We start from the raw sequence: 16637 nt of genomic DNA on the forward strand, positions 1-16637 counted from the left end.
GGTTATTGCACACATATACTTCTGCTGCTATAAAAGCAAGATCTAATGATGAAAGTATTTTTACTTTGCACTGAAATGCACAACTGCACTGCTGCCAGAGTACATGTAATATAAATGTTACTTTGCACTGAAATGCACAACTGCACCGCTGCCAGAGTACACGTAACATATGCAAACAAACTTAGCTGTCTTAAAAACAATACCCGTGATGCTATGCACTGAGACAATACTCTGTAAATCAGTTTATTTCCCATGTAATTCAATCCAGTCACTGTAATGATTTTTCCACATGTCGAATAGTAAAATCAAACTGCTTATTTTCCCACAAGTCACTGTGAGAATAAGGGTCTTGCTATACCCCTTAAAGCTTTCAGTTTAAAAGTTAATTCTAGAAATTTGGAACTGTAACACCAGGGTCTTTTGCCATTAATAACAACGACAACACAACCAATGGCTAAAGAGCAGTTATTTGTAGAACAGTTCAACAACTCAGTTAAGGAAGAGTTTTAGTGCACTTTGCTCATTGTAGCCAACATGCTACATTGCCCTTTTTGCGTACAAAGTGGACTCACTGATTTCCACTGTAAGAAAAAAATGACTTGGCAAGCAAAACACTGTGTCAGGCTGCCCTTTTCTTCCTCAGACAATTTAAGACAGAAGTTTTGCAAGACATTACACAATTCTTTGCTTTTATTATTAAGTGAGAAACTCTGATTTGTAACATTGTCACACTGCTAGTCAGAAATGCTTCAGTGATGGAAGTCAACACTGGGTCAACACAAGGCCTCATTCTACAACATTCGTTTACAGAGAACTTATAATGATTTTCAACACACCCAACAGAACATTCCTTGCTTCCTTCAGAGGAAAGTCCCATTATTCTTTCTGTAGTGGGCATGTTACTACATAAATGACAATTTTTGTTCTTGGACAAAACATCCCCAATCTTCACAAGAACAAATGGACTTCTACAGATGTTACAGAAGTCTTCACACATCATCATCATCTGATGTATCACTGCTGCTTGTCTCAGAATCCTCATTCTCCAGAGCAGGTTTGAAAGTGCTGTTTTTCCAGGAGCCAAATTTAAAATTACAGATGAGGCCATTTTTCAAAATGCCATTTTTCCGAAGGCCATTTTTTTGTAACTGAAATGTGAAAACATGACACATTTAGAGAAAGAAAATGCCAAACACAACAATCTGTTGCAATTCAATACTCTTTGCATCTTCACCTCTGGGCTACACTGGATCCACAGCTTTTCATATGTACACAGAAAGGATAACTGCCCTGTGAGCCTTCACCTCTGGCCAGCCACCTGTATCCCAGTGTCTCCAGTTGTGCTGAACTCCTGCAGTCAATGAGAGCTCACCCTGCTCTCACCCATGTCCCCACACATCTTGCCCCAGAGATCCTTTCTCCCTAATGGTCTCTCCCTGCAATCCAGTCCCCTTTCCCACAGTGCTGCAAACATCTGTGCTAAGAAGGGCAAAGGACAATAGGGAAGGCGTCCAGAAGAGATGCTGCAGCAGAGCGGAATTTCCAATCTCAGCAATTGGAAATTCAAAGACACTGAAGAAAGGAAACAGCTGACTCTGCAAAAAAGAAAGGAATTACCGCATTTTCAATATCATGCAGAATGTGCGCACTAAAACAAGCACTTGAAATTTTAATATTCCAATATTAAATTATTAATATTTCAAATAATATTGGAATTACCAAATGTTCACGCTATTCTCATTTCTGACTCTTTCTCACTGACCCCACCAGGTCTACTCAACACTCCTAATAAAAAAAAATTAAAAAAAGATGGGGAAGCCTGTGCACTTCTACCCCAACAATACTACACCCTACCCTTCCCTTGATGCTTAGTGAATAGGCCTGAGCTACAGTCAGCATTGGTACCTGATTTTTCTGAAGCAACTGTACTTCCAAAAGCACAGTAATGAAATGGTACCGCAACAGCAACATCCCTAATGATCAAAATTACTGCAGATCCTCCTCAAAGGAAGGCAACTAGGGTAACTAACTGCAGGTTTATAATGGAAAATTAACTTTGTTTTACCTGTTCACTAATGACTTGAAACTCCCTCATCTCATCCTCAGTTAGTGGAGCACATGTTTCATCATTTTCACTGTCTTCCTGCCAGCCCATCTCCTTTAACAACCTTTAAATTAGGAAGGACAACATTAGGAATTTACTACACACACTCAAACATTTCAAGCTCTGCCTACATACATGTCTGAAGACCTGTAACAAATTCATTGATTAATCAGCCAGAATTTTTTTTTAAACAAACTCTTACATAAGTGTGAGTTCAAAGTCTTGTAAAAGCTATGTAAAGCACAGAAGCTGAGTTTTCAGGTCCCTTAAAGATGACCCTATCCAACCACCATATGTGGTAAACTTTCTTTACTTAAAAATTGGATGTAAATCAGTACACAGGTCTAAGAAACAAAGTATATCTCATGTTAAATTAGTACATGACTAAAAGATAAATTTTACTTTAGTCAAGAAACATTTTATGCTTTCTCAATTTTCAGATTCTGACTTCTGCACTAGCAAGAATTTATGAACATGATCAGCTACCATGAAGAAACACTTTATGTTTTATATAGTACATACCTATGCTCTGCCTCAAGTGAGCTGGAAAGAACATTTGCCTGAGGGAAAGCTGAAGACTGAATGATTTGCTGAGGTGTAATTGAAGCATTGCCATTCTCCTGCGGAATCTCATTTTCAAAGTTTCGGTTTATATCTCTCTCACAATGAGGACTGTTGTTGTTATGCAAGCTGAAGGACTCATCATCCTAAATACAAAAATAATTTTACATTACAAAATGTAAAAGTTAATTCCATCCACAAGTACATATCCAGAAGAGCTGCAATTCAGTAGTTCTGTTTAGTTTAAATTAAGTTTAAATGGAGAGACTCTGTACTTCACAGGTAATTCTGTTCTGGCATTTGCAACACTCGCATGCTACAGAATTCCTAAGATACACTACTGATCAAATAATGCAGAAAGCACCTCACAAGCTTTTCCCCAAATTTTTTTCCTGCAAAGTTTCATACTTCTTAAAATTCAAACGTACTTCAGCTGTTCTTCATACTTACAGAAATAATGGGCTGTTGAATTTTTATTGTTCCTAAGTAAATATCAGAGCTGTATGTGGCAGAAGAAGTCTGAAAGTATATGAGTTCTCAAGTTTACTTAGTCTAAGGGACAGGTCACAACACCCATACCTCAAATAGCAAAGTCTCTGCCATGAATTCAGAAAGACTGCATACTGCTCTTTAAATTCAGACAAGCTCACTTACACACACGCACTCAACCCTAGCTTCTCAGGCTGTTGTGAACACCAACTGGAAATTACTAGACATTAAATACAAATCAGGAAGAAAATTTATTTACAAAGATGACTGTTCAGGTTCACTCAAAGATTAAAAGGTCTTTAGTCTATAAATATGAGGTATTTCTTTCTACTCTACTCATTCAGCAAACTGTAATTCATATTTATGAATGAGCCAAATAGCCTCAGAAGTCTTACCAATTGTAAAAACAAAGAAGAGTACAATCATTATTAGTTAACAACTTCTCAATAACAAAATCCCTAAACTGGGCATATAACAGCACTACCCATAGGAGAAGGAAATAATGCAATCTTCTGCATCTGTAAGAAATCATACTTCAGAGCACAGGATCAACACCACCATTGTTTCCCTCCCACTCACATGTTGTCTGCTTTCAGAAATATTAGAACAGTCAGCAAGATATTGTTAAGAACACATATCCCAGTAAACATACATTCAGCTGTTACATTATATGCCTGAAGAATATGTCACATAATTCCAAGAAAAATGTATACATTTACTAAGCAGTTCTATAGGACAAAACAGCTTCTTCCAAGTGTGATTCAGCTGCTGAGTACAATTTGCCTCATTATTTCATAATTCTGAATCTCTAGATGGTTCCTAAGATCTTTCTAATCTTAAATCAAAATCTTTGTGTATTTCCTGAACACATGAACAAAACTATCCCTAATATCCATTTCAGGGTACTCAGTCACAGAATACCTAATGAAATGATGTAGGCTTTTCTTAGCTGACACATTAGTTGCACAGTCCCATTACAGCAAATTGCATTTTGCCTGAAATAAGATCAGGGTCAGTAAAGTCAGTCTCACTTTTATCAGCAATGTACACTGGCACTGTTTCCTTTTTAATATCTCAGAAGCCTAATTCGCTTCCTCAAAATCACTTGTTTATCTGGCTGATTTCTAATTTATGGGATTTTTTGTTTTAATAAGACATTTTAAACCACTCATTTACAGCAAACAGGCTTGTAAGCACCTCATTCTGAATAATAAACTACTTATCTTCACCTGGACTATGATAACTGGTATGATAATTTGGTGGCTGGTAGCATTTGACACAAATATTCTCTAGTATCAATTGAACACTGCATAAATCAATTCAGACTGAAAGAAACCTGATGCATATTATACACAGCCATTATAGGCCTTCAAGCTCTCAATTAGTTAGAACCAGTGGTTTATGCATATAGTGAGCTATTGCTCCTTTGATTAGACCAAGAATAGAGAACTTCTGGCTACCTAAACACTAATAAGAAAGAAAATGGTTTGAGAATCACTGAGAAGCAGAACAAACTTTTGTGTTTTATAGGATAACTAGCAGCCAGGGTATGAAACACTGCCCTTCACAAGTCTGTTGGGACTAGGTGGGATTCACACAAAAGTACAGAGGGAGCTGGCAGTTCACTGAGCTACTTTCCATCATTTACCAGCAGCCCTGGATTACCAGAGAGGTCCCAGGCAACTGGAGGTTGGAAAATGTGATGCTCATTTGCAAAAAGTATTGGAAGGAGATTCCAGGGAACTACAGGCATGTCAGACTTGCCGTGGTACCAAGGAAGGTAGGGGCAGACCACTGTGAGTGCCATCACACAGCACATGCAGGACAATCAGGGGATCAGGTGCAGTCAGCACAGGTTTGGGAAAGACAGGTCCTGCTTGGCCAACCTGATCTCCTTCTATGACCAGGGGACTGCTTAGTGGATGAAGAAAAGGTTGTGGATGTTTTCTGCTTGAACTTCAATAAAACCTTTCTTTGACACAGTATCCCAGAGAATTCCGCAGAAGCTGGCAGCCCATGGCTTGGAGAGGGGCACTCTTCACTGGGTAAAAACTGCCTAGAGGGCTGGGCCCAGAGGGTGGTGGTGAGTGGAGCCATATTCAGCTGGTGGCCAGTCATGGGTGGGGCTCCCCAGGACTCCCTACTAACCACTTTATCAATGATTTGACAAGTGCACCTCAGTCAGTTTACAGGTGACACCAAAATGGGTGAGAATTCTGATCTGCTGGAGGACAGGAATGCTCTGCAGAGGGGTCTGTACAGGATGGATCAACAGGCCAAGGCCAATGGTGTGAGGTTCAACAAGGCCAAGTGCCAGGTCCTGCCCTTGGGTCACAACAGCCCCAGGCAGTGCCACAGGCTGGGCCAGAGTGGCTGGAAAGGACCTGGGGGTGCTGGTGACAGCAGCTGAACATGAGCCAGGCTGTGCCCAGGTGGCCAAGAAGGCCAATGGCATCCTGGCCTGGATCAGCAATGCTGTGGCCAGCAGGGCCAGGGCAGGGATTGTCCCCCTGTGCTGGGCCCTGCTGAGGCCACACCTCCAGTGCTGGGTCCAGCTCTGGGCCCTCACTGCAGGAAAGGCACTGAGGGGCTGGAGAGAGTGCAGAGAAGGGCAATGGAGCTGGGGCAGGGGCTGGGGCACAAGTGCTGTGAGGAGCAGCTGAGGGAGCTGGGGGTGTTTATCCTGGAGAAAAGGAGACTCAGGGGAGACCTTATCACTCTCTACAGCTGCCTGAAAGGAGGCTGTGGCCATGTGTGGCCAACACTGTGACAGGACACAAGAAATGGCCTCAAGTTGTGTCAGGGGAGATTCAGGTTAGACACCAGGAAGACTTTGTTCACAGGAAGACTTTCTGCCACAGGAAGGAAGGGTAGTCAAGCACTAGAATGGGCTGTCCAGGGAAGCAGCTAAGTCACCATCCCTGGAGTTATTTAAAAGCCACTTAGATGTTACATTTGAATACATAGTTTACTTGCAGACTTGACAGTACTGTTAATGGTCCGACTCGATATCAAAGGTCTTTTCCAATATAAATTCATGTATGATTAGTTTACTAAGCCTAATTTATCCTTTTTATTGTTGCTAAAGACACACAAGTACTTAAGTCATCAACATGCACTAACACATACTGCAGAAAGACAAAAAGAAACTACAAAGCAGCACTGGAGGAAGAGTAGTACTTGGAACAATGTTTTTAAATTAATCAAAAGGTAATTCCTTTCCTTCATTTAGGGATCCAAGACCATTACTTAACAGCTATTTACAGCAAAATCAGAAGTAGTTTATTGTTTGTCTGAAACCTACTGGATCTACAGTAAGTATGAAAAAAATTACCTTCTCTTGTCCATCATGATTCTCATTTTCATGTTCCTCTTTCACTCTATCTCTTTTCAATGCTTTCAAAAATTCACTCTTCTTATCAGTCCGCATTCTTGTCAATTTTGTTAAACGAAGCTGACCAGATTTGTCAACAGGGGATGAAGAATTTGACCGATTACACTAGTGAAGGAAGTCAGAAAAAGAAAGAATGTTAGAAATGTGTTCATTCAGAAAAATTTTAATTAAAGACACAGGTATCTGTTCTTTCAGATTTTGCATATATTCACAATCAAAAGTAGAGGGAAGTTCTGTATTTTGGTATAAACAGTTTGTAGATGTAAACCCAGAGATGCAGGTTTATGTGGGCCTTCTAAAACATGTAATACCTTTAGCAGTTTTGAAGCCTAAAAGTATCAGGCTGTATTTTCTAATGTGGGTTTTTATTCTAAATCAAACTTACAAAGGAAACTGCAGTACTTTGAGGCTAGCGATGTGCATTCCACCTTTTCTGAACGTTAAGTTCCAAAAAAACATACTTAATACAATTCTGTACAAAATTTACTGACCATCCTCCCTTAAGCAAATTAAATGTTTTATAAATTTAACTACAGCCACTACTTTACCTCTTTCACTAAATTTTGTGTTACAGCAAATGCCTTGACAGTTGATTTGAAAGGACTGAAACTGCCAACACCATATGCAGATTCATGAGGAAACGCATTCCCAAGTTTATTTTCTTTTGCTTGGCTTTTCCACTGTGTGGGCTAGACAGAAGAATAAACAGAGAAGTAAAGAGTCATTAACTAAAAAGGATTCTTTTCAAGAATCTTCAGAAAAATGATTAAGCAAAAGCAAATCATAACTGCAACCTTAATGTAGTGCAAACATCTGTTTTCTTGTGGAAAAGAGGCTGTTTATGAGCAATTCATCTGCTCATAAATACTGTTCACGCTGTTTATATAAAAACTAAAATTTCAAAACAATTAAGATCCTCATATTTGAGGTATCAAAAATGAAATATGGGACTTCAACAGCTGAAAGTATTATTTTAGATTCAAAATGTTACAGAGTTAAGAACTAATCCACCATATGGCTCTCAAGAGCACAGAAAAATTCCTGAAACAAAAAAATAGAGATGAAGCCAGTGAGAATACTCAGTTAGAGCCTGGTGATAATGCCAGGGTCATGGGTTTGAGTCCATATGGAGCATTCACTTAAGAGCTGGACTTGATGATTCTTGTGGGTCCCTTCCCTAACTCAGAATATTCTGATTATGCGTATGGAAAGTCGCATTTGGAAAGAGACCAGAATGATTCTACTAGGTTATAATGTCATCTCTGTCTATAACTGGGATAAATTCTGAAGGTAATATGCTGACTATACCTCTCTAAAATGTATCTTATTTTGTTCTGTTGAAATCATATATACAAAAGGGACTGCTATTCCATAAATTAAAAAACATCATTTTTACTCTCCCTTGTACAGCTGTTGCACTTCTAAAAAGGGGTAGATGAGAAGCAAAGAGAAACTAAATTATAATTTAAAAAGAAAAATGTAAAAAAAGTTGTTTCTATTCATTTTTGGGGTGTGTTGCAGTTTGCAAGTGTTGAATACATGATAATGTAGGAACAGTATTCTCAGGGATGAAATAAACACACTGAGAATTACAGCATGATGTTTCTAGGCATGTTTTTCATAACACTGGTATCCAATACTCACCTTTGCAGGTGGAGTTACAGGTTTGGGGACTAATCCTTTATAAACACTTGTGCCAGTTCCATTCCTTACGGGCTGCGAGTGAAGGCTTCCCGCTACTGGGAATCCAGATATCCGCAGTTCTTTTGTACTGCCTTTTTTAATGACCAGCATTCTCTGAGATCTAGATTTAGGATTTAAAGGGTACTCTGGAAGAAAAAAAGAAGTGTGTGTGTATATAGATATGTGTGTGTATGTGTGTCTGTGTACACAACTCACTAGTTTTTAGTTCATAAGGTACCGGAACAGCCATCTGATCCAGAGCAAACAGGCATAAATCAGGAACATAAATCAGTATTAGCTCCACAAATAACATACTGTGTGAACCTGGAAAAACACAGATTCTGTTCCTTTTTCTACAGTCATCATTTTAAAAATATTTCACTTGGCAATGCAGGAATTGCACTTTTTAAAAGAAAATATATTCTTCAAAGAAACCTGCTACACATTTCTAGAGACTCCTGTGTAGTAATTCTACAATCAAAATAATGTTAGTTGTTGATAGTTACTCAAACTTCACAAGAGTTTATGGCTTTCATATTCCCCTTAAGATTTCCTAAAGAATAATTAGTTATATATTTATTAACAGCTCAGTTTAGAGCTCTGCACTGAGGTTCTATAAACATGAGACAAGATGTGCACTACACATTAGACCATGGCAATGACCAGTTTCTCTAGCTCCATGCTTCAGATGGACACAATAGAACAAAATTTCTGTGTTCATTGGAGAACAAATTAGGAGACATACAAATTAGTCAGCTATCAAACTAGAAAAACTGCCATTTAGCAGCATTAAGGAACATCCATTAAAACGGTTCTAAAATTTTCAAAAAGAAAAAAAATATCTTTTTTTGTACATGCGTTCCAACATTAAGAGCCTTTTCAAGGATTATTTCCTCTCCCTGCAAGCAATTCTACTTCACATAGTCACTATACCCTCTGTTTAAAAAAAAACCAACAAACCCTTACTTAAAAGAATACATGACTTTTGCTTTATTTAGCAGGTAGATGCTACAAAATAGTTATCATAACTGTAAGTTTAATTCTCATTAAATCTCATGACAAGATTTTTCATAATATTTACAGGCTCCCATCACATATGCACAAGGTAAAATGGAATCTAAAAGATGCCTATGTTTTTAACAGATATTAGAAGGGATTGTAACACTCCTCTATCCTGAATAATTTTTCCTTCTAAAGGGAATAATAACAGCCTTCAGTTTTTCAATTACAAAACAAGACTTTTTATTGAAAGATAGGTTATCACATGAAAGCTGCTAACAACACAAAACCAGAAAGCTGTCCAATTATTTATGATGCTGTAAAGGTTTACAGCAATTAGATATTTATGTTGAGGGGTTGGCCTACATCTAATATTACTTATCATGCAAAAAATACCGGTTAAGTACGAGAAAAGAATCAGCAAACTAAAATACCTTTAAAATCTCAGTATTAGCGGTAGTCTAAGTAGACAAGTAAAAGTTTTTCATGCTTAATTAATTTTTTTTAAATAAAGAGAAATGTTTGTATTGTGAGTACATTTACTTTAAAACCCCTGCCATCTGATGCTACCACTTTCTTGGGGTAAACAATTTACAACATAAAGCCCATTAGAAATTGTAAAATGTTAGCCAAACACTCAGGTGAGGATGAGAAAACAATCCAGACTACAGGTCTGCCCAATGTCCCTGCCCAGGATTGTATTGTCATACAAATAATACACAAACACAACCAACATTATAAGACATTTGCTTCCAGAAAAAGACCTTAAATCTCTGCAAGCTAAACTACTCTTCCAGCTCTCCCAGGTTTCTCTCCAAATTCTTCCAACACATTTTACAAAGCCTTCAGCTAGCAATCAATACCACTTATTTAGGTGACCAGCCTTCATTGCACTTCCTCTTGAAAATAAAGGTGAAGATTTCTTGACATCTTTACAAAAAAAGATGTATACTTGTTCTGGGAAAGAGTATTAGTTGTGGTGGCATCTACAGACTAGCTAACTGATACGCATATGGAAGTGCTACCCTTTAACAAAAAGATACCTACATTGTAATAATATTGAAGTCTTCTCAATCTATACATTTAGAATTCTAAAAAGAGGCTTGTGTTTCAAATAAAACAACTTCAGATCTCTGCTACGTTTTTGCATTTAAAAACAACAAAAATACTCACCCCACACACCTGCAGCTAGAGATTTATTCTGGTTTGATTCCCTCTCATATTCAGGGTTTAAAGACGGCTGAAAGAAAGTTTTGTCATTATTAAAAGAAGTAACCCTTGAACTGTGGGATGAATGAACTAAAGAATCACAATAACACCAGCAGCATGACCTCTGCTGACAGACTAAACACCTCCCCCAGGAACCAAACAGGACAATGCTCACTTGTTTCTCTTCTCTAACAAAATATCTCAGGCAGCAGCCAATGCCATTATATGACAGCAGCAGAGAAAGCAAAAAACCAGCCATGTATGTTTCTTCAAAGAGTAAGATCACCCTTCCCCTTACATCCTAACTGCAGGTTAAAGCATCAGAGCTCAAAGGCCACAGGCATGAAAATTACTTTGTTACTATTTCAGATTCCAATAAGGTAACTGTGTAGAATTTAATACATACACAATACCACAGCAGATAGCAATCCAACTGTAGTTTCACTTAAATATACAAATAACAATAATAAACATATAGTGAAAAATCTGGTTATAAAATGAGAAACAAGTTATTAGACAAACTACCAACACTCCCTTACCTACAGAAAATTCCTTACATGATGATCTGAAACTGGTGAAATCTCATGAAGCGCCTTGTAATGGACAAAATGGTATTTGCAGACAAAATGAAACCTTTTTAATTGTAATTACAATTTACTTACGAAGTCCTCAGCCTCAAACTGGTTGGGTACTTCTTTTTCTTCCTTTTTCCGGGTTTCATTATCAAGTACACTGTTTTCATGCAGTCCCTGGCCTTTTCCACAATGGAAGGTGCTGCTACGAGAATGGGAACCTCCACCATGGTACCCTCCCCGTCGGTTTATATTTTCTGGACCATTTCTGCCTTGTGAACGCCAACCACTCCTCTCTTTTCGCCCAAAATGCCCTTGGATTTTAAAATTTTAAATAAATGTAATTACAAACCATTTTAAAATAATATTTTACTCTGCAGGATTGTTAAAAAAGCTAAATCACAAGCTCTATACACTGGGATACAATAGCATAGGAAACAAGTTTTCAATTGCATAAGCAGCAGGGAAGGATCTCACAAAACAGTGCCAGAGATAAAATAGCCAGCCAATGTTACAACAAGTCAATCTCTTTTTCTGGCTACTCATTTTATATGTTGTTGGCTAGAATATTAACTCAACATTCATATTCTACTCAAGAGAGAAATACACCTGCAATCGCATCACTTTAGCCAACCCTTATGCTCACATCCTCTCCCAGATATGTCTTTCCATTACCTCTCTTTCACTGCAGAAAAAGAATTTAGCACACATGAGCTGTCATCATCAGACTTGCTTTCTAGCTAGTGCTACAAAGAAATGACACAAACATATTCACAGTATTCCATAAATTATACCTCCATTTGGCCTTCCAGTGTTAGGATCAAACCCTTCCGAAGAATTGTGTCTTCTGCGATTTGCTTCATAACTATTCTCTGTCCATGAAAAATTTTCAGAATGTTTCTCAAAATTCAGCGATGACTGCAAAGGAGCATAAGTGGTAGACCTGAGATCTGATTACTAACAACTTAATCATCAGAACTGTAACATGCACATTGTTGACAGTATATAATTCATTCTTACAAGAACTTTGAATGAAAGGCAATGCAGCAGTCCTCTCATGCAGAGCTGTGTCACCATCTCCCAGGCTAACAGAGTGGAAGCTGCATCTTCTGATCCAGGACACTGAAACAGCCCTTAAGCCACATGCCTGTGACACAAGGTAAGAAGTGTCTACTCTGTTTCGGCAGCAAAACAGAGCACAAGTGACATGTGTTGCAGCAGAAGAAAATTTTTTTTAAAATATAAGAAAGGACAGAAGATCACAATTTGGAAGGCTGAGAAGAAGTCTGGGATCTTAATCTGGATTTGCAGAGACTACATACCTGCATTCCATAGAAAGCAAGGAATCCCTTCCACCCCAGGCAGCTATACTCAAACAAACCCTAATTCATTAATCTTGGAATTATTACAATTTAAAAAGGCAAATACAAGTAGTTATGAAATACTAATAAAATCTAGAATCAGAAGTGCCCAGATTCACAAAGATACCTCAAATTTTCAGCTTATAAGCACACATTAAAGAATTTTTAAAGAAATAAATCTTTAAAATATCAGTAGGAAGATAAGTAGTAAACTAAAATCGTATCTTGAGAACAGCACCAAGAAATCAAACTACATCCTGACTAGAACTCATACCTAAAGGGATTAAACTAAAAAACATTTTTCCTTACACAACCCGTATTTTCCTTATAACTTCTCTCTGGGTGTACCTTTAAAATTACTTCCTTCTTCCCACCTAACCCACAGAGGAAATCACACACACAAAAAAAGATCCCCAAAGCTCTATGGAAAACACCCCTGTAGAGCTCAAGGTGCTGTTCAATATTCACTGCTTAAAATTCAAACTCAAATAAGTATATCTTTAAAAATCAAAGCAGGTATTTTTAGACTGTTAATTTTTAGAAGTCAAATGTACAGGGACTACCCTCTCAATCTAAGACATGGGACATTAATTACTTGACAAACTCTCCTTGGAGAGAGCAAGACCAGAAGACTGCAAAAAATTGTTAAAATAAAAACTTCAAAAATTACCAAATTAATCTAAATATTTAAGTGAAAGAAAATCCTTAAAAGATTTTGACTGAGCTGCCAAAAACTTCAGAAAGCACTAGATCTGCCAATCTTAGGTGAAATTTTAGAAGATACTTCATGTGTTCATTTACATACAACAACCTGTAAAGATTTTTTTTTAATTTAAATTTTTTTTAATTTAAAACTTTCTTTTTTTGTATTAACTTCAAAACAATCAGCGTTTTTACAAAGTATAACTGACAGCATTTTATATGTTGTGTTTGAGTTGTACATGCTATCAGGAATCCGACACTTCTGAACAGTGTGCAAAGATCATGCAGTTTGCATTTTCCCCACATGATGGAGATACCTGCCTATGAAGCCTCTCGAGGCAGAGATGACAGTAAGCTTCGTAGTCAAAAGGAAATGTATTGATTACTTCCGTAAATTTAGAAACTATCTGACCCAGTTCAGCCAATCAAGAAAAAGGGATAGAACCAACATAGATTTTAAGACATACAGGAAGTCTAACTGCTTAACAAGAAGTAAAAGAGAACTGTAAAACTGACTTTATCTATCTGCAATGTTCCCATACCTTTTTCACAGCAAAACTTTCTTAAAAGTTCTGTCCATGTCCCAAAATGGTTTCACTATTCACAACACCTTCCCATTCCAGCTGCCCATTTGTAATACTGCACTGACACAAACACATTAGCTCCAGACCTGAACAAAACCCACCGAGTGACAGGTACACACCTATTTAGGTGGATTTTGCTGTGTAGTTGACAGAGAGATGAGAAAAGCTTGCTGTTAAATGGAAATCAGCAGCAATAGATGAGATGCTACAATCTGTATGTCACATTAAAAAGTTCATTCACAATCACAGTTTCCTGGTAGCAGGTTTCTGTAATGCCAGCCTTAAGTTATGTAAGGAAAAACATCTCAGCTACCACGGGCTCAAGGGGAAAACCAGGGTCCTACAGGTGTAATCTCTGAAAGTGATCACACTTCAGGAATATAAAAATTGACTAAGCAGAGCTCAGATTCTACTTCTCAAATGTTTAAAATGTCCAAATGTTGCTGATACCCTAGCCTCACCCCAGCTCCATTCTGCATGAAACATGAGACACCTTGCCTTCCTCGTCATTTCCATCCCTCTCAACTGCTTTTCTCTTCTGCTTTTTTGCTATACAGCAGAAAATAAGTCTATTTTAGGAAATAGAGGGGACAGGGAGCCACAACACTTGTGACCTGCCTCGTGGAGGAATCACAAGTCTTATTCTGCAAACTAAGAACTACAAACAGACTTTTCAAGCACTTAAAATCCAAATGGGCTGTGTATCACAGAACACTCATCATTGAGGGAGCAGGTAATACAGGGAAATAAGGTGCACTCCAACAATGACACACAAATATTACAACAGAGTAATACATACAACATGGAGTTTCTGAAAGAGAAGAAAATCTAACTAAACTCCATGAGGCAAATAATCAAAGAGGGAAGGAAAAATGCACTTGCAACAAAATTTCATACAATTCAGAAATGAGGTGACAAATATAACCCATACCTCAGATAAATTCCAGTGGTGCTAGAGCACTTCTGGAACTTTGTTTTATCCTGCTATATTGGCACATAAAGCATGCAGGTAAAGCTCTTGCAGCAGACTCTCTAAATATGTAGTGAAGATTGTTTTGCAATTGTGACACCATATCAATTAAGCTGCAAATACATTTCCAATTTAAAACATATTACATTGAAAAAATCAGATCAAAAGAGCTGAATTAATCAGAAATCACAGAGAATGAAAACAAAGACTGCTTCTTAATTTGGATTTTCAGACACTATGTATCCTGGAACAGATAGGCTTTATGTTCCCAGAAACAGACAATACTAAACAAAGAATCTAGCTAGGTCAGGGTAGAGGAGACATAAACAGAGTGATATAAATAAGGACATTCAATGACCTGACTAAAAAAATGTGTTTATGTTTGTGTAGACATACAGAATCAAAGCATTAGGAACATAATTAACACCGCCATCTCTCCGTGCATTTACTAATACCACAAGCCTATTTGCCCTAAGTTTCTCAAGGCCAAGCATTTTCCATGGAGGTGAAAGACTGCACAAAGTCTATATATTACAAAAAAAACAAAGCAATTCTCATAGCAGCAGATATAAATGTTGAATTCAAACAATTATAGTGAAGATAGGTCTACAAATAGGGAAACAGATAACAGGAGTTTTAATATCCACTGCTGACTCTGCTTCTGCATTTGCACAAATTAAGAAAGAGTAGAAAAAACATTTCTGAGATAGATATACTCAAGACTTCCAGGAATATTTACTAATTTTAACAATTAAAAGAGATTATTATTTCCCATTTCCAAGCTGTCCCATTACATAAAGTAACAGTAGTCTAAATGAACAACCAGAGTGGAGATGCCTAACAATATGAAAGTACCACACTCCACCAGTAGCAACAAGCATTCCACCATCAACTGCAGAGCCACTTCAGAAACTCTAAAAAAGCATAGTTTTAATCACTTGGATGACAGAATAATACTCCCTTAAAATTTAAAGGACACAATTAAAAATCAGAAACAAGAACATCAAGTACATGCTTTGTCTTGGTACTTCTAGCATGGAACACAGTAATTAAGTTTAAACAACTGAAGAAGGCAGTCTTAAACCAACCACAGCCAAGGCCAGATATGTGCTTCTCTCCATGAACTAAGCTGCTGAAGCAAAAAACTCTACTGCAGTCATATGTCATCACAGTATTCATTAAGAGATTGGCATTTTTACTGTGATTGAGGTTATGACATTTAGATTTCCCTAATAATGAGAGTGCCTTTTCAAAACAACAATACAAAACATACCTTTGTTGATGATGGTGGAGTAGGAAAATTAAGCCAGGCTGGAGCAAAGTCATGCTGCGCCATTTAGGTCCAGTCTCTCCGAATCACTGAAAAAAGGCTTAGCACCTCATGGCAAGTCCCTGTAATCAGAAGAAAATACAAGGGGATTACACTTCTTGTCTTTTGTTCAGTATTTCACTTCTGTTTTCCTGTATTGTTTTCCTCACAGATCTGATGTAGAATCTATCATCATATCATTTACAGTATCAAATCTGTGTTTTATTACTAAAATGTCACATAAATCAAATATATCACAGGAATTATGAAAATATAAATGTAACATTTCTTTCTTTATTTCCTCCTATAAAAGGGATGAAGCATCTTGTGTAAGGTCTGATCAAGAACACTTATGGCAAAACTAGCTTGCTGAAATACATTCTGGTACTATCTAGAAGGGACCTGGCAAGTTATTTTATTAGCTTCCTAGAAGCTGATATTTTTAATTAATCCCGAACAGTTAGTCTCAGCAGCCATATGAAAGTTCCTTATGAAAAACCTACATACTTGGGCTCATTACAAACTTCACAATGTCTCTATGTCTCCCCTCTTCAATGGAAACAGAGTCTGTATGTCCAGAGTACCAATATCCAGTAAAATTCTCTAGTTTGAAAATGGGCCAAAGAACGTAATGGTTTACTATTAAAACCCAGAAATACTTTTTCTACCCTACACTGTTCTCACTGGTAAGAAAATATTT

The 16637-nt window shown here is 37.5% G+C and overlaps 1 protein-coding gene across 3 annotated transcripts in view; it reads right to left on the reverse strand.

Moving 5' to 3' along the window:
• Positions 1 to 229: 229 nt before the first annotated feature.
• GPBP1 (GC-rich promoter binding protein 1) overlaps positions 230 to 16637 on the reverse strand; it is a 32645-nt gene continuing 16237 nt past the window's right edge. For 2 of the 3 annotated variants that reach the window (XM_066569593.1, XM_066569594.1), the window contains 10 exons: positions 15902 to 16020; positions 11806 to 11929; positions 11102 to 11325; positions 10404 to 10470; positions 8193 to 8377; positions 7097 to 7237; positions 6489 to 6653; positions 2627 to 2811; positions 2066 to 2168; positions 230 to 1148 (listed from right to left, as the gene is read on the reverse strand). In XM_066569593.1, the coding sequence (XP_066425690.1) occupies positions 990 to 1148; positions 2066 to 2168; positions 2627 to 2811; positions 6489 to 6653; positions 7097 to 7237; positions 8193 to 8377; positions 10404 to 10470; positions 11102 to 11325; positions 11806 to 11929; positions 15902 to 15964 (1416 nt within the window). In that variant the 5' untranslated portion in view covers positions 15965 to 16020 and the 3' untranslated portion in view covers positions 230 to 989. Of the gene's footprint in view, positions 1149 to 2065; positions 2169 to 2626; positions 2812 to 6488; positions 6654 to 7096; positions 7238 to 8192; positions 8378 to 10403; positions 10471 to 11101; positions 11326 to 11805; positions 11930 to 12031; positions 12150 to 15901; positions 16021 to 16637 lie in introns of those variants that run through there. The other variant, XM_066569595.1, reaches the window with a different exon arrangement.

Source organism: Molothrus aeneus, chromosome Z, assembly GCF_037042795.1.
Source record: "Molothrus aeneus isolate 106 chromosome Z, BPBGC_Maene_1.0, whole genome shotgun sequence".
Taxonomy (NCBI): domain Eukaryota; kingdom Metazoa; phylum Chordata; class Aves; order Passeriformes; family Icteridae; genus Molothrus; species Molothrus aeneus.